Source organism: Myiozetetes cayanensis, unplaced genomic scaffold (assembly GCF_022539395.1).
Source record: "Myiozetetes cayanensis isolate MyiCay16 unplaced genomic scaffold, myiCay2020 scf17, whole genome shotgun sequence".
Lineage (NCBI taxonomy): Eukaryota > Metazoa > Chordata > Aves > Passeriformes > Tyrannidae > Myiozetetes > Myiozetetes cayanensis.
Genome location: NW_026087378.1, coordinates 1,906,930 through 1,929,861, shown reverse-complemented (window position 1 = coordinate 1,929,861; position 22,932 = coordinate 1,906,930). Strand labels below are relative to the sequence as shown.

Below are 22,932 nucleotides of genomic sequence, written 5' to 3'. Positions count from 1 at the left end.
AATATTTGTACAGAACCCTGAAGAATCAATCACCTCTGACACAGCAAGCCTGTCACAAGATGCAGTGCCAGCACTCTGTGCTGTGGCACAGGCTTCGTGTCTCACAACTTCATGGGCATCCCAGTTAAAACAACTTCAGGACAAGGCAATTTGGCCTTTGAAAGCATAAGCAAAGGGCAACTCCAGCAGAGAAGTAATTACAGTTTATATATAATGTGCAGTTTATACATGAAGTACTTTATTCAACAGTAAAATGCCTCTCTGATTCACCCAGCCATGTGCAGGAGGCAGCAGGTGCTCTCAAGTCAGTTTGGAAAGCCAAAGCTTACAGTGCCCTCACAGTTTTATCCTTCAATACTGTGAAACTAAACGTTCTTTAGGGCATCCAGTGTTTCTAAAAACAGGACCTGAATCTTAGAGCTGTGAAATATCAGCTTATTAGAGGAAGAGCACGAAACCACACCAGTCATGTTGCTGCAGTATAAAAATATTCCACCACAACCCCCAGTATCAAACATCACAGCAATTTATGATGCTGAATGAGAACACCCCGAAATCCCTCCCCAGGCCCCAGAAATGCAGGTCAACAATGAACAATCTCAAATTATTTATTAGGAAAAGACAAAGGACTGTTTCAACATTCGTACAGAACAAATGGTGATTAACCCAGGAAAATAAACTGTAAAAAGTAGGCCCATGACAGAGGAATTGGGTTATGACAAAGCAAATGAAATCCAAACTTCATTCATGCAAACAAGCAGTAAAGAATTATTTACAGTTTCGATGGGATGAATTACAGAATTGGCCGTATTTGGGCCCAAATCAAATTATTCAGCGACATATTAAAGGGATCTAATCTGTACATTCAATAATGAGGATCTATAAAAAGAAAAATAATTTAAACAATTTACAAGAGCTGTATTACAGATGGCATAAAAGGCATCATTTACAAGAGCTGTATTAACAGGTGACACAAAGGTATTCATCAGTAATTTATGAATAAAAATTTGTAGCACGTATTTTTACATCACATCTTCAGTGTCTGAACAATAAACAAGGAAGCAGAGACATACCATGAGTGCAATGTAAGAGAATAAGGCAACTTAACCAAATGGCTCTTCAGAGAACTTCATCCTACAAGGGTTTACAAGTCATAAATTTGCCTGCCTGCTCTGCTAACTGAAACAAATGTTTGGAGACAGCAACTGGTGATCACAAGGCCTGCGTATCACGAGACAGTAGACGGAAAATTAAATGCTTGTTTGTTAAAATGCCAAAACTCAAGAATGTAGAAGTGCAGATTATCAAAAGCCCTCTACGCCCTAACACCAGCACACTCATTTTCATGTTCTAGATGTTGTAACTTAATAGGTCTCAAAATACTAATTCACTAGTCTTATAAACCCTTTTGCAATGCACAAACTAATATACCTCCTCCCAAAGCTTGTATTTACAACGTTCTTAAATTGATGGCAGAAGAATTGTGAAATGCTAGCAATTTATAGCAAAGATTAGCAACTGGCACACGATATTCCAGTTCATTTCATAAGCAAAGCTAATTAGCACATTTAGATTTGAAAATTACTTCAAATGGGTATTTTTGAGTTCTCAGCAGCTTCCCCAAAAGCTTTCAGTAATGGCTGAATTTCTTGAAGTTTTAGCAGAGAATACTACTTGTGCAAACACCTACAATAACAAGATGAAGGATAACATGGAAATACAGCAGTGAAGAGTCTTCTGTATCCTAATGCACCACGGGAACATTATGGGCCTTACAGAAAGCAGCACAGGAAGCCACACCTGCCAATGACTTGCCACATGAACACAGTCCACATGTTCCAAAAAAAAAGAAAAAAAGAAAAAAAAATCCCAACAAACCCAAAAGGGAAACTTGAAATAAGGCCAAAAAGTATTGGCAAATGATAAAATTTTCAGTCTGTCAAAAGGACCAGGCCATAAATATTTTATTTACAATTTCTAGTTAGAATCTTTATTTTCAACAAATGATTTAGCACCAGCAGGAATATGCAAAGTATCATTACTGTGTTCCCCAGGCAGAAGACCTTGAGGCCAAATCTTGCTCGTTAGTTTAAAAAGATCATCTACTCAAGTAACTAAGAGCGAGCAGGATTTGGCACTCAGTCATGCAAAGTGAGACTGTTCAAACATATTCCATTAGCACGTTAGTAATTACAAACAGATTACAGCATCTTTTGAGATGTTTTCAGAAAGTGTGTTTTTTAGAATACTTAATATGCTTTACAAGTGTGAAGTAAACAAAACTAATAAAACAGGCTTATTTTGAAGACTATTTTTAACCTTAGAGAATTTTACCACAGATGACAAAATACTGGTGATGTACTTTAAAACATCAGTAAAACTTAAAGGAATGCAAGCAGGATTTATCCCTCTGTGATAAAGCATTTTTTAATCTCTCATGGTCATGTCTGAGGACTAAATTCACCCATTTTATCCACAATGATTGTGAAGTTTACCCCCTCTGACTGTGTGTTAACAGGAAATAAAAAAAAAAAAAAACAACAACCAAACAGTTACTGTTTGTGTCAAACATGTCCTGAGCCCTGCTCTGTGACCTACAGGTCTTGGTCAAACACTTCTAATCTGACCCACAGATTTTTGTTCACTTTTTAACCTCAGCAAAGCTTTGTTAACATGTTACACAGTTTTTAAGCCTACATAATCCATAAAAAGGATGCAGACAGGAAAACAAGGATGGGAAAGAATTAGCCTTATGTGTTTAAATGGACTGAGGATAAAAAAGCTGATCAGAACTAGCTCAACAGAACCACACTGACCTTCCCCTCTGCTCTCAACTCGACTGAACTGTCTCCTCAGGATTACAGTGATACCCAGATATCCAGAATGTGAACAGTGGTTGACTGTAAATTTATTCATTAATATAAGTTAATGACTGAATGCAAAAGACACCATCTAGTCCTCATCTAGCACAGACTGGCTCTAGAAAAAGACACTTTGATTAGTTCCAAATGTTAAAACCCCACTGTTACTCTGAAACATGGAGAAATGAGAAGCTACTGCAGCTTATGTGGAAGCAGGCGCTTCCTGCAGACCTACAGTGGACAGAGACAAGGAGTCAGTGTTACAGCCTGCATGTGAACTACCAACAACTCAGTGCAAGCAGGAACCTCACAGTACTTCTGAAGGGTTATCAGAAGCCAGAACAGAACTTCTGCTCTTAACATACAGGCTTAGAGCACGTAAAGAACACTGAGGATGTGTTCATTCCAGCCTGCTAAATACTCCAAGTGTATTGTAGGAGCTCCTCTCTCAATCAAACTGCAGTTAGCTAAGCAGAATTAGAAAGGTGAAAGTGGTTAGGTCTAATAGCCTGGAATAACTTCATCTAAAACTGAACTTCTCTGTCCAGAAATAAACAGTACTTATCTCATTACAAACCTGCATGAGTTTTAGGGAGATACTGATACAACCAAACTGTGTGTAATACTTGAAACAAGCAAGCTGGAGGGATGAGACCAAGAAATGCAAAAGCATTACCCCAGGATTAAAGGATAGGAAGCCAGAAACCTGATGCTGCTCTCCTGGCATCTCTTGCTACACTGGATTGAAGGGACCATCTCCATGGCAAATAAAATTATCTGCCATTTCGCTGGTAAGTAACACTCATTAGGAAACCTCATGGATAAAGTCCCAGTACCATTAAAATTGGCATTATATGAAAAAATTAAAAGGCACTCACATGGCTGACTGAGCTGAAAACGATTACACATTCAAAATGAATTTTGCATTTTACTTTAGAAGAAGTATCACAGAACTTTCCTCTAGATGAGTGGTTCCACTTGAGAAGACAACAGTAGTCCTGAGAAAACTCCAAATTTTCATTTGTATCCATTCACCCTAAAGCTGCTTCAACCAGTTGGCTTTGAGGAAATGGCAAGGGTGAAAGAAAAAACAGAGGATCAGGAAAAAGCAAGCTACTTCAGTGATCTGTATAAAAGAAACAATCCTTTTCAACATATTTAGAAGAGAATTTCAAAGAGAAGACTTTAAGGCTTATCTTGCAACTACTTGTGATGCCTATCATTTCTCCTGGTGGTAGAGTCAATCTTTGGGGACTCTTAATAACAAGCTCTAAGCTGACAGAAAGTGAGATGAAACCCAAAGATGTGGCTTATAAATACAGGACCCCTGGGCTTTACAGTAGGGCTTGACAACTGCTCTGGTTGCTCTTGTAATGAAGTACCAATTGTGCTGATTAAACCAGGAATAGGAAACCAATTTTTTTAGAAGCTCAAGGGAAGTAAACCAGAGGTAGGGCACGCTTTTTGATTCTCACAGTAGTTTCTATACAGTACAGCTATTCAAGAATTATTCCACTTATTTTGTAACAATTTACTTAGAAAAAAATGTATCTTAAGTCACATCAGCTTCAACTGGTTTAATGAACCATGGATATTAGGAAATCATCTGTTATGTGTGCTTTTGGTTAATATGTAAGTAGCTTCTAACTACTGCTTCAAAAGGACTCTCAGTATCACCAAAAGAGAACTGAAGTAGCAACAGACATGGTCTAAAGGAACTGTTTCTGACGGAGCTGTAGTATATGTCTTAAAGTACCTCGCTTTGCAAATAAAATATGCAGTTAGTTTGCAAACTTTTCAGCAGGCTGTCAGAACACTCAGAAAATTAAGTTTTCACACAGTTTTATTAACCAAATAAAGTTTACTTTTGATAGTCAACCATAACCCAAAAGAGCCGTATACAGCATTTATAAAGACATTCTATAAAAATCGTATTTGCTTATTTTCTGAAGTGCTCTGAATTAGCATTAGATCAGCTGAACTGTGGGTGTAATTTTTAGTTGTTTATGTCTAAAGTGAAACATCAAAAGCAAGCACAGTAGAAATGCAGTACAAGTACCGGGAAAAGCAACAATAAATGGAACTGCATTGGCAATTGGCAGCTGCACTTAAATGAGCTGCCTGCCCTAAGGTACTGTACTCTTAAAGGACCCCAGAAAATCTAAAAAGATAACATATGATGTTAGTATGGGGCTTTGAATTGTAAGAAAGAGAAGACTGAAATAGCACACAGGGTTTCTAACACACTAGGTGGATGTATCTGTAAATACAACACAGCCATGCTGTGGAATACTCGAGCAATCAGTTTTAAAAATACCTTAAACCCCGAGATATCAATGTGTTCTAGTCTGGTTGCTCCTCATGCACATACAGGAAATATTGAACATGAAAATATCATAAAATTGGGTAGCTCTTTAGTCCACAAAAATTCACGTAGCTAATGATTGTATAATAGTTTTGTAAGTTTAAGATCTCATGCCCTGGCTTCAGGACTAAACTTATTACAATAATTACAACTGTAAATTTTAAAAGTCTACAGAAAACCCCAAAGATCAGTTCCAGAGGGTGGATTTTATCCCAAGGCCACGATTTGATGTTTCCATATTGCGAGTGCACTAAATATTGGTCCATTTGGTGCTGCAATACAAACTCTGATGCTGTCCTCAATTTTCAAAAACAAACTTCCCAAATCCAAAAGTAAGCTAGCAACCTTTCATTTTCAACATCTAATTAGATTCTGATTAACTCCTACAAAATTAAGTAGAACTCAGAATTTTGAATTAGTAGCCAAAATTTCCCAAATCTCCACAGAAATGAGCCAAAGCACCAGAATTATGAGGTCCTGAGGTCATCAGAATTATGAGAAATTCTGATTCAGAACTATGAGAAAACACAATTCTCTCAGGCTTTGTGGTACCTTTACAAATAATGATTCATGATGGCAGAACTGATAAAAGAGACAAAAAAAATCCAGAAGGCATTTTGGAAGTCATGCCCTCAAAAAATCCAAAAAATAATGAAAAATGAGAAAAAACCTGCCTTCGTTAATCACTAAACTCTTTTCCAAATCCAATCAAAGACAGAAGGATCTTCCCAAAATACCAGCTGAATTTTCAAATAAATGAAGAGAGCAAGTGAATATCTTCATGAAACTTTCATAACATCAGATGCTTAATCTGCTGCTTTGGCTGATTTTTTGTGTTTCTATTCTTCCCACTGAAAATTAAAGCATTAATATTATTATCATTAGATAGAAAAATAAAATAATTACTGTTCTTAACTGTGGGAAGGAATGGTCTACAGATTCCTCTCATCTTGTAGATAGTACCTTGTTGTTTTTAAAGTTGTTTTCTCTAAGTACACAGGGGAAATTGTGCTCATGCTATACTATAACTAATGAAAATAATTGTTCATTCATTAATTATATGCAAAACTGATGGGCCTAAAGCCTCAGGAGTAAACTTGCAATATTTTCATGTTGAGCACTTAACGGTTTGGCATTCCTTTGTCTGGGATTTCTGGAAGGTTGTTTTCAGAGGACGTATTGCATATTATGAGTTCACCACTGGCTACAAGTACCAAAGAACATAAATGATAACCACAAACAGTTCACTTTCCAATGCCCAGAGTGAAACCCTTCCTTAGAACAGCAATACTCAGTAGCTAATCACTTCTTATAAACAGTTACAGAAAATGGGCTGTTTTCTTCTCCCTTCCCCAGATTTAATTCCCACTGCCATAAACAGATGTTGTTCAGGTGGAAAATAGTTCAGTGTAGTGACATCTGGTATCTCAACTGAAATTGGGCAGCCCAAGCAGAGCACCAACAGCTCCAAAGTATCCCTGTTAAAAAAAAAAAAAAAAAAATATTCAAGTTTAAGTAGGGTATTAAATTTTGCACTATTCACATTTTAGTGACAATCACCATCTGATGGACCAATGCTACAGAAAGCACACCATACACTTTTAATATATAATAATCCCTAATTTTTTAAAGTTCTGTGAAATGAACATTTTGTCCTTCTCGCCTAGATTAACTTTGGGGCATTTCACACCAAGCCTCACCATACACTGCAGGGCTTCTAGGACAGTGAATCCTAAAGAATGGAAATCATGTTTGGTTCCTTTTTCCTAAAGGAGCTGCATATTTTGGTTGCCACTTCAATACCCACAGCAACACTGTTCCCAAAGTAAAAGTTAAGAATTTCTTAAATTAACTGCACCTCACAAATTTTGACTACTTACCTGCACACAAAGGACCATGTTTTCCTGTTGGATTACATTTCCCTCCTATGGGGGAGTGAAACGTTCCCTCTCCCTATAACTGTGAAATACTGAAGTCTTTGGAATATACATTTGATTAAATGCAAGAGTTCATAATTTACCCAAGAAAAAAATGAAGAACTGACAAGGAACCGTTCTGCGATTACTGCAGACACTGGCACTGACTGTCAGTCCTGGGATAAGCAATAAAGGAAAAATGCTGTGAGAATCAACTGAAGGGGAACAGATCTCATGCTGTAATATTTACAGACCAACAAACTGAGGACAAAAACTGCCGATCCACTGCCAAGAAGCTACAAATCTCACAACTGCTGCACCTGTAATTTGCTTATCTTTTAAATAAAAAAGGTGAAAACTCTCAGCATTCCATACCGATGAAGATGGCAGAAGCTGCCCCAAAGCAGGTCAGTCTGAGAGCACAGAGTCACTCCAAGAGCTCTGAGGGGTCTGTGGTGGTATGAAAGCTGGCCTTGTCAAAGGCAGTCTCGACTTGCAGGATGTTGCTCAAGCCCAGCAGAGAACAATGGGCTCGTTTCAAAAGCTCGAGCTTTAGATCTCTGGACTCTTTGAAATACAACACTTACTATTGTTTCCACCCAAACTTAAGAAAGACTGTTGACCCTGGGCACAGAGCTTAAGATTTTCCTGTCCCTCTCCAAAGATCCACAGCAGTGAACTGAGTTACCCCAAAGTGACTGAAGTACCTCCCTGGCAGGGAGCTGTTCCCAGAGAACCCACTCAGCACGACAAGCCTCCTCTTATTTCTCGTGTTTACTGAGTACAGAGCCTCAGGATATCGCACGAGAGCTACTCAATAACACATTTTTGATTTATGGTGGAACAACACACACAGATAAATGAACCACAGCATACCTCATGTTCTAGGAACAAGGCCTTCAGCTGGCCTTTTGACCAGTAATCCAGTGCATACGCAAGAAGCTTCATCGACAAAGTATTCACACGCAAAAAATTGCCAACAAACACAACTCTGTTTATTTTCTAAAAAGAAAAGAGAAAACCAGCAAAGGATTAAGACTTTTCACTGCTTAACACAGCTTTGAGAAACAGAGCTATGAAAGAGCAGGCTGTCTCGAGCAAGAAAAAAAAAAGGCACAAAAACCAAGCAACCCACAATTAAAACCCGGTTTCAAAATTTAAAACATGGCATACTCGGGGAAAAGGAAAGTCAGCGCAACCCACAGGAATTAAAGGACTTAATTTACAGACAAGTAGCATTTGTGTTGCAAATTAAAGCGAGCACTTTCAGTAATTAAGCCAAAGAAACAGGCCAGCTAAAAGTGAAATGAAATGAAAGATAGTTCTGTTTGGCAGGGAAGCCTCAATGCCTTCATAGCCCTGTACAATGCTGCTTGATCCATATGCAACAAGGCAGCACTGTAAAGAAGCCGAAGACAGTAAGACATGGCAGGTGTTCCTTTCATCTTCAGAACTCAATACACCTCGGCACAGCATCAGACCAAGAGTTAAATACTGCAAGCGAGCTGTGAATTTTAATCAGGTCAAACGTAAAGAAGTGAAAAATCATTTAACTTTCCCCCATTTGATGAAATAAACCCAATATTAAGCAAAAGCAACATTAAACACTGGCTTAATGATAAAAGAGGAAGAACCAAAGAAAATTTAATTTTGTTAGTTCTTAGCATAGTGCTTAGACAAGCACTTCATTACATTAAATCAATAAATACATTAATTGTATCTAAGTTGTCACACTAGTTTTTGTAACAATTCAACCTGACTACCATGGGACTGTTTTTCACCATCTTGATTAGTTCTTACTGAAGACAAAGTAGATACACCATTAAGGCACAAAACCATAATTCTGTTCTACTGATGGAAGCCAAAATAATGACATCCAACTTTATATGTCAGTTCAATATATTAGTTTGTATATCCCTAGTAACTGTTCCTTATAATTTGTAGTTCTGTGACATAGCTGGAATGACACCAAAAAATTGGAAAAAAGCTAGTTTGTGCAGTTTACAAGTTCTGATTTGTCCTCCTTTACTCCCACCCTTAAATACAAAGTTCATACATTTGTCTTACTCTATTAGTATGTACTATCAACTTCACCCTCATTTTAACCCTTTGTTATCAAGTCTTGCCATAAAGCAAAAAGCCAAAATTAATTTAATACTCACAAAATAAACCTTATTCTCCAAGACACACAAGAGAAAAAGCCAGAGAATGAAACTGAGGGAGACCATGCAATATTAAAACCAGAAACATGTATTAGTCTGGCTCCAAGCAAAAGGAGGGGTTTGCAGGTAACAAGGTTGTTGGTACTTCTGAGATCATCACATCCAGAGATTTTAAGCAGAGCTCTAAATACAGTTACTCATAGTCTTCTCCAAGAAAGCTGTTACTAAACCTCATTTTATCCAAAGTTTGTTCATAATGAATAAGGAAATCCCTGGTGCTCAGAACCTAATGCCTTCTATGCCTAAATTCAGTATTGTTCCACAGCTTCTTGGTCCTACTGAAACTGAACACGCACCGGTTCTGTTCAGCAGGACTTTGAGAAACAGAAGATGGCAGGAAACCATCCTGGTATCAACCAGTAAGGTGACAGGTGTCAAAACAATCTGAAGTCTCAAGAGTCAGTAAAAATTAAAAATAATGCTTAACTAGAAGCGAGGCTTTCCACAGGCTTCAATCAGAGAATGATTTCAGCTTGAAGAAACTGCTGGAGGCCATCAGATCCCACACACCGCTCAAAGCAGGTCTTGCAGCAACTCAAATGCAGCAGTTGCCCAGGTCACATATTCTGAAACTCTCCAAGGACAGAGCCCATGTTTCAGGGCAGGACACACTCCCTAGGTGACCCTGCCTTGGCAGGATGGTTGGACTGGATGATCTCCAGAGGTCCTTTACAGCCCTAACTATTCTGTGATTAAAGTACTAGGAGTGGGTTCAGAATATTTTGATTGCCTCTGGAGAACTGGGACATGGATATCTTTGCCAGTGGGGAAGGTAACCTGACAAGGAGTGCCTCAAACCAGCTTTGTTAGGGAATGGAGCCCAAAGCCTGCAGGGGAGTGAGGGAGTAGGGGAGCACACGATGTTGTGATGAAGGACTTGAAGTCTCCTTGCTAAACCAGGATGATTGTGGGCACAAAACACTACATGAATGTCCTCATTCCATCTGAGACTGTACTGAAAGGTTTAAAATTATACATTATTTTAGCAGCCATTTAATCTGAAAACAAATAAAAGACCTGTGGATAGATCACTTCCTTGTCAGTTTTTACCTCATTTACTGCACACATCCGGGCAATAGACCCAATGTTATTGGTGATGGTGACCAATATGGCTCTTGCAAGATCTTCTTTACTAACAGACTCTCTCTTCTCTTTGTAGATCATATTCCCAAAACTAGAACAGGAAAAATTTCCGTTAACTAAAAGTGATTTATGTGCATTTGAAGTAGTAATTTCAGAATGTGATTTTTATGCTGTAACAAAAGTTAAGTCTCATGTTTGTTCTTGAGGAGCTCCCTTTCAAAGTCTGTGTTAAATACAGCAATTTAACATTACATGTGCATTTATTCATTTACGGTAAACACTCAATTTTTGTTACAATAATGACCCCCACAAAATATTTTTGTTCAGGTTGACCTCCATGAAGAATTATCTACAGCAAAATGCAGTCTTACTCTTTGGTATTATTCTAGTTGGGGCTGTGTTTTGGATTTGTGCTGGAAACTGTTGGTAATCCAAGGATGTTTTCATTATTGCTGAGCAGAGTCAAGGCCTTTTCTGCTTCTCATCCCAGCCCACCAGCAAGCAGAGTAGGGTGCAGAAGTTGGGAGAGGACCATTCTGCTCTGTTCCATTTCTGTCCTATTAAACAATCTTTATTTCAACCCAGGAATTTTACTTTCCTCCTCCATCTCACTGGGGGAGTGAGTGGCTGTGTGCTGTTTAGCTGCCTGTCAGGTTAAACCACACCACCTCTGCACTTCCTTCCTGCCACTCCTGTGATCACCTCACATTCTCTGTGTAGGACATACCACACGAGGTTTCTTCAGTATCTAGCTGGCAGGCACCTGCAGTTGCCTGTGGCTTTAAACCTTCTAAAAAGCTGAGGATATATACTTTTAGGATAAAAAAAATAACTTGACTACAATAAAAGTTTGTGAAAAAGCAGTTTTCTCTGCATTAATAGTTCGAGTCTTGCTTTTTAAGCCCCTCAAACCAACAAAAGAACCAACAAGGAGACTCCTGCTTACCTGGATGCTACAGCCCACCCTGGCAAGCCAAATCTTTCATAGTCTCCTCCATAAATATCCCGAACCAGCTTGTCAGCATGTGTGCTGTCTCCTTTGGATGCCATTTCCAGAGCTTCTTCAAAACTTTCACAGCCCGTCAACAAACTGCACAAACCAAGGAAGGTCCCTCCACCTAGACTAAGGACAAAGGACACTAGTTGCTTTTAAGTAGTATTTCCTCACATGAAAGATTCTTATATCTGACTAACAAAATAAACAAATAAACTCCTCCAACTTAGATACCGAGCTGTTTGCTTTTCTGCGTAAGATTCACTTCACAAACAACTCTCAATCAATTTCACATTATTTTAAGTCACTTACAAGAAGGTAAGAGCTAACAAATAGATATAAACTCTCAAAATGTAAGCTGGAAGACTTAATCAGAGACAAATTCCTTAAATAACCACATCATGCCACTGACTGATCCTTGATCATTTACTGTAAAACACATGTTGACACATCTGTTCTTATGGAGCAAGAGGAACACAGGTTCACTGCACACATCATCAAAATTTAAAACAAAACCTATAAAACTCTCACTATGGAGCACTTTTATTACTCATTGATTGATGAATAAGGTAGACTAAACTCCTCAATGGGAACAGGCTTCAAAGAATGCAACTCTAATTTTCACATAAAATACTTTCCCATACTACAGAGTGAAGAAAAGAAGAGGTGGGGGAATCAGGGAGAGGATGCACTTCAAACAGAGAAGGCTCGTTGTCCCACAGAGCAACAACCCCAACTCAGGTTTTTAAGTTACCTTGTTCCAGTTACTCTTTTATAGTTGTCTTTGGAATGGACTGATAAAATGCTGACTCCTGAACCAATGTTAACCACCAGCAGTGGGTATGGATCATCCAGGTTAAAAGGCATCTTTTGGCATCTCTCGGGGTCTGAGGCATTTTCAAAATAATAGCACTCTGCCTGGCCATTGAAGCTGACAGAGTCTATGTACAATAAGCCTTTGACAAGGCAGTCAAGCTCATCCAGTTTGTGCAGCTGCAGGTTTCCAATCTGTGTTAAGAAAGAAAAAAAGACTGTGTCAACATGTTCTAACATTGCACAAACATGCTACAAATTTATGAGAATATTTGTACTGCCCAACTTTAGGAAGCTCTCTCAGGTGGCTAATTCAGGAACTTCAATCTCAGTATGAAACCGACAAAGAAGTTCTGAACACATCAATTAGCAAAGCCATGTCACTATAAATCTAGATCTCAGACCTGAGTCAAGAACAGACAGGTAGTAAAAATATCTGCTTTGGTAAGCTCAAATCAAAGATAACTTTTGAGATACTAAGACATTAACCCATTGAAAAATTAGCAACATTTTCCACTGGTTTAAATCCAAAAAAAGGTCACCAAATACCCTAAAGGCCCCACCAAGTGCTACCTTAGTGAAACTCACACATCTGCACATCTTTTCAAGGTTTGTGGGTTTCCTCCCCCATCTTACAAGTCAAACAGTCATTTCTAGGATGTCAGCAGATAAAAAGCTCAATGGAATCACACTAACTATCCTTGCAGCTTCATTAACGTTCCAAGGATTATCACAAAACCACAGGGCAGAAATTCTGAGGGGCTTTAGGCTCACTACAGCTCTTCCTCAGTTTTGCACGTGACATTTAAGCTGCCGTTCTCTCATAGAGCAGAAAGACAATTTAACAGGTGCTGTGGATTCCATGAAGGCTGTAATTTCCTATACTTGATGCAGTCTGTAATTAAGAATATTTGAGCATTGCACAGTTTTTCAAAATACTGATTATTTATCCCATCACCAGCAATGCTTTTGGCATCAGCTCCAGGGTACCTACTGTGCGAAAGTCTTCTTCGAACTTGTACGCGCCACCGCCGGTGGCACAGAGCACCGTGTGTAGTGTCGAAAAGTTTTTGTTTCTTCCCATTTGGATAAAAGTAGGCAAATCATGAGTTGGGAATCGGATAAAGTGCAAGTTTCCTCTTCGAGCAAAAATGGTCAAGTCTTTCAGCTCCAGGTGGACGTCCCGAATGCCAGTGGATCCATAGGCTACATTGGAAGTCAGGTATTTGCGGATGCTCTTCAAGCTTTCAACCTCCTCCTGCTCCTCCTCTGCAGTGATGTCAATAGGTTCAAAGTAGGCAAGCTTCACCAGTGTTCCCCCAATGTCCATGCCAAACCATGGGAAAGCTGTGAAGGTACAAGAGTTATTGTTAGAGAGACAAAGCCACACATGGAACTTGAGAGTTAAACCAACGCTGTACTACTTTTTCAACAAGACATTAACAACAAACCTCACGGGAGTGAGGAATTAGTGCTCATTTTGATTACATGACCTTAAATATCCCTCTGGCCATCAGTAAAAATGGGAAAATTAGCAACTCCATGTATTTAAATGCTATTACACGTGCTCAGAAAGCCCAACTAAAACTACCCAAACTATACCATATCTTTCAGACCAACTCATAAACAAAATTCAACCACTTTTTTTTTTTTACTGAGAACAAAAGATTAAAATAACCTTCCCTTCTAAAATAATAGCTCTGACGCACTTCAGCAATGCACAGGGGACGAAAGCAGGTTACACATTAGAGCTGGCAACAGAGCAGGACAATATTCCTCCTCTAACAGCTCCTCACACAACATGTTTGAGAGAGAAGCTCTAATTTATTTGCATGCACTTTAAAAATTGGCACAGTTAAGACACCCGATTTATATCCCCTGAAGTTAAAAGGCTAACAAGAATTTCTGTTAAGAACTACAAGCAAACCACAAAATTAATATTAGTGAATCCAGGTTCCATTTTTCTTTTTTTTGCTTTTTTTCTTTTGGCTAGAAGAGGGCATTTCTGTCCTACAAAACAAGAGTAAACCAAAATGCTTTGGCTTTGTCACTTCTGTGGGATGACTGCAGTTCCTAATAGGGATTTTATGGTCTATGACATGCAGGACCATGATTTGAATATGCCTGTACTAATACATTTTCCCAACCATGTGCAGTGCAACAGATACTCAGTAACCCTACAGCAAAGACAACACCCTCATCTGACAGTTTTCTCACTGTCATCTCCCAGAAACAGTATTTAAAATTTAATTTGTACATATAAGAAAGATTCTGAATATCCAGCTGGGAAGCTCATGGTTTTATTTTCTAACTGACATTATAGCTTGTTTGTTTTGCTTGCCCTTTTTTTTTTTTTTTTTTTTTTTAGAATTCCAATTTATTTCTTCAATGCAATTCATATCTTACACAAACATAACACTCAGGGACAAAACCAAAAAGATGTTAACATGTTCATCATGAGCAAGATGCAATTATACTGAATTTACATTACTAATGGGACCCATCCTTGAGAAGAATGATCTACCAAAAATATTTTAACATATTTAGGCAAGGCTGGGTGTGTGTCAGTTCATTTATGAGTGCTAGAGTTAAAACCAAAAGAAATTTCAAAGTTGCCTCAACTTTCAGGAATAGGTGCCCAGGGAATATTGTCAGATATTAACAAAAAAGATTTAGTTGGTTACCTTACTTATCTTGAATAACTGAATTTAAATACAAGAGTAAGTTCTGTGAGCAAAATCTAGCTCCAAGGGGAAATAAAGAAGGTCTATAACCCTAATATATGTTTCATAAAGTTGAGGTCTAAGCATAAAGCCACACATGACCTGATTCTACAACTGCCTGACTTCTTTACCCTGTGACTCTGGACATAAAAAAATTTGTCACCTTCCTGTTTGACCGCAATTAGCTGATGACTTATTAAATGACTTCACCAAGTTTCAGCCTCTTTCCATAAACGATGTTACAAGATCAAAAGCGAAAAAGGGAAGTTGATTCACCCATCAGACCAGAACTCTGCAGGAGTCAATCCAACCCATTCAGAATTTAACTCAGACACAGCAAGCCAAGTACTACCTAAAATATTTGGGACTCTTTCTGCTCAGCGGGCCTACTGGATAACTAGGATCTAGTCCTCCACAACAGGAGAGAGGGAAAACAGCTGAAAGTTCAGGCAATGAGCTTAATGAAGATTTGGTGCAAGTCATGCCTGTTTGTCAGAAGATCCACCACATCCCATGTTAAATGATCCAAGAGGTTTTTGCAAATACAGCATTAGTCACATCCCTATAAATCAACTATATATCAAAAAACAAGAACAACTGAACTGTAAGTTTATTCCATAATGCAAACAGGAACATGTTTTATGTTGAAAAATGGGATGATGCTGCACAGTATCAGTTTTCTGGGTTAACTGAATGATCTTAACAGCCATTTAAGGATTTTGAAACTGAAGAAATAGGTCAGCGTTCACCTCTGTGACAAACCCCAAGAAGTTTCACATTTTTCTATTGAAAATTTGTCAAGATCTGGCTGGTAAGTACATTGCTCAAGTTTCATTTGCAAGGTGGAGGAGTCCTGACAAGCAAGCGGGCCCACGTCCTGTTAACTTACTCCCTATACAAGCAGCCCAGAAGAAGGAATTACCCAAGGATTCTTGTGCATGTAAGCCACTCTTGATTGATTTATATTGATTTTATTACAGGTGCAGCCAGAAAAATAACAGCCATTTTGTGCTCCAAACACAGAAGGGAATACACATATGTGGCAAGAGCACGATCAGTTAGTTGGGACTGCAAGGATACAAGATTTATCTGTGCTTGAGCTGCCTTTAAGTAATGGAAATACACTGATTTTCCTGAATTTTAATATAATTGGACACAAAATAGAAACCTCCCATAGCTGCAGCCTTCAAATCAGATCACTTTGGGAGGATCTTGGCTCAGAATCCATCCTGTCTGGATGCAGAAGGACTGAAGGAAACAGGAACCCACGCGGAAACACAAAGTTATTGGAAGTGTTTTCATGTGCGGGGTTAAAATCAGGCCAGAGAGATTCAGGATGGAGGAACAGGCAGAGCACTATGGAGAGTTTCCTACAAGATTTCCAGCAGCCAGGCTAATCCTGACAGAGGACACACAGACTTCAAGTCCTGCCCTACATACAAGGAACCTGTGCATCATTTTAAACCACATATACAAGCTCTCTGCTTAAGGGGAGGTTGCTGCTCTTTGAGGAGTGTTTGAAGCACAAGTTTTCACTCTTGCACAGCATATCTGCATCAGTAGCTGGTATCGGTCTCTCAAAGATTTCTCAGGAAGTCGTGTATTTGAAAGCTGGCTTGGAACACGACAAAAATAGCGTGGTGTGTACCTTGGGCTGAGAATTCAGCAATGACTAAAAGGTATTTTTATACTTGTATCTGTGGGTCATGCTTCTCTAAGTGAGAGATGTAGGAGAATGCCAGCAAAAGAATCTTTTTGGAAAAAAATATCCCCAGACATCAGCTTGATCCTTTCAGCAGTCACAGTTAAAGAAATGTGCCTGGATGACACCAGTACCAATTACACAACCTTCCTTTCAAGCTTATAGGTCTGCAGATACCAGGTTTAAGGACTTGCACAACCGTAACCACCGTTCCAAAGCTTCACTTCCTAAGGAGAATCAATTCCTCTGCATTAAAAATGGGCTTTTTTTCCACAGCTCTAGGGGATTAGGTCATTAAAAGATTTTTCTCAGCTCTTCCTCTTTGTAACTATTTTTATTCCTAGGAAGATTTCACAAAAAGTGATGCACAGATTAGAAGTATTCCTTGCTGAGAATTTGACTGCTATTCACAGAACAAGTCCAGGGCCCATCTTTCAAAGTTCATCTCATCTCTGCAGAGGTCAGAAACAATCTGAAAACAAGAAAAGTAAAACTGACTTTTTATTAAACAAGCCCAACTGCGTTGGATAGACTATATAAAATTCCTTCAAAAACATGCATTCTGCTTTTAGGAAATCTATTTAAGAATACACAAAACACAGATTTTTACTATCTGAGAAGAGACAGATACGTGAAGTAGAACACTAACTGGGAAATCAAAACCCATATGGTGTTTAGTGTGATACTTCACACAAAATTTAACTGTCTCCAGGACAGCAAGAGGAGAATCATAATATACAACCTCCTTAATTCCAAATCCAGGCTTTCTTTCACTCCCCAGCTCTGTCAGGAGCCACTGTGGTCCCTACCTAGACACAGCAACCATGAACCTTTGCTATAAAGCAACAGATTGTTCCACACATGCCATGAAAAAGCTTGGAGGGGCAACCCCTCAAAAAATCCAGATGTTTAAGAGGATTCCCTAGCACTGCTTCCTGCAGTGTAGAAAATCACCTTCCACAAGGGAGGAGCGCTGTGTTCATGCAATGATGTAGCAGTTCTGCTGAGTAAGAAAACCAAAACCCCAAGCTGATGGCTGTTGGTTGTTTTTTAAACCATAACAATCTTTAGAGATACACAGGGAGGCCTCACTCTCTTGTGTCTGCACTTTTTAAGTTCTTGGTGTACACAGTCACTGGCAGAAATCTTAATGTTATTTATATCTTATCATATAAGGTATTTATATGCCAAAGGAAATAATTCTAGTGAAAAGTCTCTCATGCCAATATAGACACAAAGGTTGAAGTGTTTTCCTTTTCCATGGGCTCTGCTTCATCAGAGCAGAGGACCTTCGAAACTCTCCACCCAGGCCACACACTAGTATTCTGATTTTGCACACCCACTTTGGATCCAAAGCTGCAGGAAGCACAAACTCAAAGACTTAACTACTCCCCCTTATTCAGTAAAGATCCTTCAGTTTAATGCTCTGTTTGTATTTGGCTTTTAAAGACTGAGAAACAGATTCCTGTCAGCCTCTTCCCTAAGAATGTAATGACACATCTGAAACACAAACACCTTTCAAATAGTTCCTTCTCACTGTAAGATAAAATAACATTCTGGGTCAACCCTGGTGTAAATTAACAAGAACCAACCTTCAAAGAAGAGTAGCTAACTTCTATTTCAAGCTGGGAGCTCTGCACCACGGGAAAAAAACCCCACAAATTCACAGCTGTCAGTGACAGCAGAGAGCAGCCTACATCATTTAGTGTCACCTTTGCAAGAAAGCTTATGTATTATTAAGACTGTTGCACTTCAAACACAAATGAACCCCGGCAAAAATCTGCCAAAGGGTGCCAAAGTTCATGATTCTATACAGCCCTAAAACAGAGGGAAGGAAAATGATCACGAAAGCCATGAAAACTTAAGCCTACTCCTGCCGGCACTGCAACAGCTCTTTATGAAAGTATGCAGTATTATCAGTTATGATACCCAAAACTTATCTTCTAATTCAGCCTTTGATAATAAAACCTTGATCCTATTCCTACCCGAATACTGACAAGGCAAACAACTATTTAAAAGTTATACTGAACTACTACACACTAAAGTGTTTACACAGAAACTAAAATGTACCCTGCAGTTTCTCCAAACGCATTTTCCTCTGTGTACATACATCCATTCTTACACTTCCCGTCCTTCCCTGAAACACGTGCATGCAGTGGAGTAAAACCTGATGGCAAACTATCAGCTGAATCAGCTGGCAGGCCAAGGCAGCTCACGTGTGCAATGGGAGAAGGGAAGGGAAAGCACCCCAAGGGCTGTGCAGCTGCTGCATCAAGCAGGATTAACCTGATGGGTAGGCAGCAAAGTGCCTCTGCTGCACCCATGTCCAGGGATGTACATGGGTATGAGCCTCTACAGAGCAAAACTGCACTTCAAATGTCCTTAGTCCTTGAGGCACTGTAGACTTTCTCTCCTTAACAAGTTTTGTAACAGGTTTTTGGTTCCATTATCCCAAGTCCAGCTCAAAATACATTTGAGCTGGACAGAATTAACGCATAAATTAAGTGTATCTGGCACACCCTGGCACATCCTCTCATTTTTCTTTGTGGGAAAACTTCTCCATCACGCTCCACAAACTCCTTGCACTTTCCCACTCAGCCTCCTCTAATCACGCTCCATAACAGCCACAGTTACCAGTGGGAGGACAGGTGGGAATGGGCAATTACTGCAATTGCTCTTCATGAGGTTCACCAAATCCACAAGTGGATGCCATATAAAGCTACCACAAGACAAAACATCACTGCTTTCATCTTCTCTCTCCTTGCTCATTCTCTTAATTTTGTTGACATTTCAGCAGCCATGTCTTTGGGGATAGGTGTAATTACAGTGAGATACAGCATGCAGAGGCATAATTTAACACTCACAGATACACTGTGTTTAACACAGTATAAACTGTGCCTGGCAGTATTAATCCATTATTAGAAACACACTTTTCAACTGCAGTCAAATGAGGGCCTGTAACATCTGCTATTGGCTAGTAATCAGCTTTCAAGGACTAATAAGAAAATGCTAGGATACCCAAGACTATGCAGCAAGTTCATCAATTTTACTACACTAATCCTGCATGGAATCACTGTGTCCACAATGATTACATGTGTCCAGAGAACCACATTAGAGAAACTAAACTTGAGATTTTCATCTTTTCTTTATACTGATACAGCACTTTGCAAATCTCTGCTATGTATGTTCATCTTGAGTGTGTCTCAAATCGCCTCAAGGGAAACGAAGGCATTTGTTCTCAAACTATTTTCAATAAACAATCAAAAGGAACGCACTGTAAAAAGTAACATACACAGTGTACTCGATGTTGGAAGTCTCTGCCTTTCCTTCAGCAGTGCATTACACTCCAGAGCCAAGAGGAAGGGCTCCAGCTCCCCTGGAGAGCACAGCACGCTGGCACTGTCCCTCTCGCCCTCCCCGCCAACACACAGAGTTCCCCCTGACTGAGTGGCTGCTCTCTTCCCTTCAGGCAGATCCCACGCAGCAGCAAGACTGCCTGCTCTCACATTTGTCATACCAACCCACAAATAACCTTTGGAAGTTTCCTTGAAAACTGCCAGCCATTCTCCCCCAGAGGCATTTCCTCAGAAGAGTTATCACGCAACTGCTGCTTGGAAGGTTCCTCCCGGGGTCATCTGGTCTGACCTCTCCGTCACACCAGCAGGAAAACTGCCAATTCGAGATGAGGTCAACTATGGCTTTGTCCAGCCAAGGCTTTAAGACCTCTGAAGTTTTTCAGGAATTCTCCAAGAATGGAGCCTCCACAACCTCTCCACTGCCTTGCTAACTTAGTCCAAAGCTTTCCCGATGTGAATTTCTGTTCTCCTCCTTTCAAATGCTGACACCTCCCATCCCCAGCAGCTGAGATTTAAATGGCCCTTTATAAGCCTCTTCCAAGACAGCCAACCTCAGAAGCTGTGTTCCACAAATTCAGCTGCATTTCTCAGTTTTCAGTCCACCAAATTAGCAACATCCCTAGCCAGGTGAAGATCTGCAAGGGAGGACCACACAAGCATGTCTAGGCAGTTGTATCCACATCAGAAGCCCTGAACTGGTTGGGTGTCTCCATTTTACCCTCTCTGATGACTGACATGACAGGCAGTGCAATCACGCCTTTCTTCCTGATGCCAAACATCACAGATGAAAGCAAAGGTAGGCTAAGGTAATCTTTTCAATTCAACTCTGCACATACTTAAGTTAAATAATGATTAACCATTTTTCCCTTGCATCAAATTTGGCTCCAGCACAGATGATTAGATACTCACACAGTCTAAGGAATATACCCACTCAGCAATTGTGTTGAAAATTATCTACAACTCTCTTAAACAAATAATTTGTAAACAGTCTAAAAGTGGTACCGTGAGCCCAGCTTTCATGTCAGTGTGAGTAGTTGAGCCAAACTGAAAGTAGATTTTGGGCACCAGAACCCCTGAACTTCTCCATCTTCAATACTTCTGTGGATCTGCTGCTCTTCAAACATTCAGCTGCTCTCCCACTTCAGTCAATGTGACTAACCAGGACCAGAGATCAGCAAAACGAGTCTAAAGTTCATTGCCTAAGAAACTAAGTGCTATTTTCTTTAAAAAAGCCACCAACTTCAAAGTATGTTCAAGAGTCAAGAAGATATAAACAACATAGTTTGACACTGTATTTTTCCCCTCCTGCCTCTGCAGTTCCAACTGTTTCTAATTCCCATCATGAAACCAACATCAAACTTCAGGTTCAAGAACTGGAAGAGTGCAACTACAACTGTAGCATATTTGAGCAGCTAAAACTTCTTGGTAACATTTGCATTGGTATTTAACCAGGAGGTTTAAATCCACCACTACACAAAACAAATCTCTGAGGTCCAGCAGAGACACTCCTGAAATGAGCATGTTTCTGCAGTAGGAACAGCCATACTCTCACAATTTTAATTACCAAACCACTGTAACATTTTACAGCCAGTTATTGCTTCAGAGTCTTGATAACATTCCTTAATATTATACCAGCAGAGGAAAAAAAATGCTGTCTGAACTGTATTCTTCATAAACATCACTACAGTAAATTCAGGAATTTCCACACACTGGCACTAACAAGAGGTGATGACTAACTGGGTGCTACAAGATGCACATTTAGGCTTTCCCCAAGAGACCACAAGAAACAAGGTACTTTCACAGCTATTATAGCTATTTCTAGAGCTACACTAACACTTCCTGTTTTACATACAGTCTTTGATGGTTTTCTTATTGGGCTGCTCAGACAATATATCTAAAACATCCCCTTTCAAGATCCTCTTTTAGCTGTATGCTGCTCATTTGCCAGACATGCCACAGGGCCACACAGCAGGCCTAGAAATTTGGGACTAGACATTTTTTCTACGCAGTAACTCACCCTGAAAGTACTCCTTTAAGTACGATGACAGAGAAAAAGATGCTTAATTCGGTGGAGCAATACCTGCATCCCTTTCAGCCAAGGCACACCTGTATTAGCTTGACAGGTGTGTTGATTTGCACAGCTGTACATCGTTTGCATGTAGATTAACTTTGCTCAATCCATACCTCTCTTCCCACAAAGAAGCACCTGTAGTCTTAAGGCATTTTGTTTGCTTTCACCTGAGTCTGAACCACGGTTGTGCCCTCCAAAACAAATACGTGCTCAAAACCAATAAATAGTAAGGATATTGTTACAGCTGTGCTTATTAGAGGGGAGCATCCAGCGTATTTTAATTAAAGACCTACAGCCGAATAACAGGAAATATTCTCTCTTAAAAGGATCAGGATTTGATTAGCCCTTAAAAAGCAAAACTGTGGCAACTGCAGCCACCTGCGCAGGTGTTCGGCACAGCGATTAAGTGCCATCTCCATCAAACACATCACCCGCACCCAAGGAGCCGATGATATCCTTTCTAGTCAGAGCGAAGCCCTCCCCCCGCGGACCCCGCGAGCCCCGAGCCCTCCCTCCGCGGGACGCACAGGATCGAGGATGGTCTCCACGGGCACCTCCCGGAGCCATGGCCGGGCAGCGCCGGCCCCGCGCCCCCTCCCCCGGCCCGGCCCGGCCTTACACGGCTTCTTGGCATCCTTGATCTTCATGGCGCTGCGGCGATGGCCCGGCTCGCTGCCGGCCGGGGCGGGTCTCCTGTCCCTCGCCTGATGGGGCGGGCAGCGCCGGCGGCTCGGCGGGGCCGGGCCTCGCTCTCCTGATGCTCGTCGCCCGCGGCGCGCCCGCCTCCCGGGGAGCGGCGCTGGCCGCGCCCGCCGCTACGCCCGCG

At 40.2% G+C, this 22,932-nt stretch overlaps 1 protein-coding gene across 2 annotated transcripts; it reads right to left on the bottom strand.

Moving 5' to 3' along the window:
- Positions 1 to 590: 590 nt before the first annotated feature.
- Positions 591 to 22,893, bottom strand: PANK3 (pantothenate kinase 3). 2 transcript variants are annotated; one of them, XM_050311893.1, is made up of 7 exons: positions 22,726 to 22,893; positions 13,249 to 13,601; positions 12,196 to 12,449; positions 11,394 to 11,570; positions 10,415 to 10,538; positions 8,019 to 8,144; positions 591 to 6,704 (listed from the first exon to the last, which is right to left on the bottom strand). In XM_050311893.1, exons 1-7 carry the CDS (start codon positions 22,751 to 22,753, stop codon positions 6,654 to 6,656), a joined length of 1,113 nt encoding a protein of 370 aa, XP_050167850.1. In that variant the 5' UTR covers positions 22,754 to 22,893; the 3' UTR covers positions 591 to 6,653. The 2 variants fall into 2 exon arrangements, with proteins under 2 accessions (XP_050167850.1, XP_050167849.1); XM_050311892.1 differs by lacking the exon at positions 22,726 to 22,893 and adding an exon at positions 22,634 to 22,688.
- Between the last annotated feature and the right edge of the window lie 39 nt (positions 22,894 to 22,932).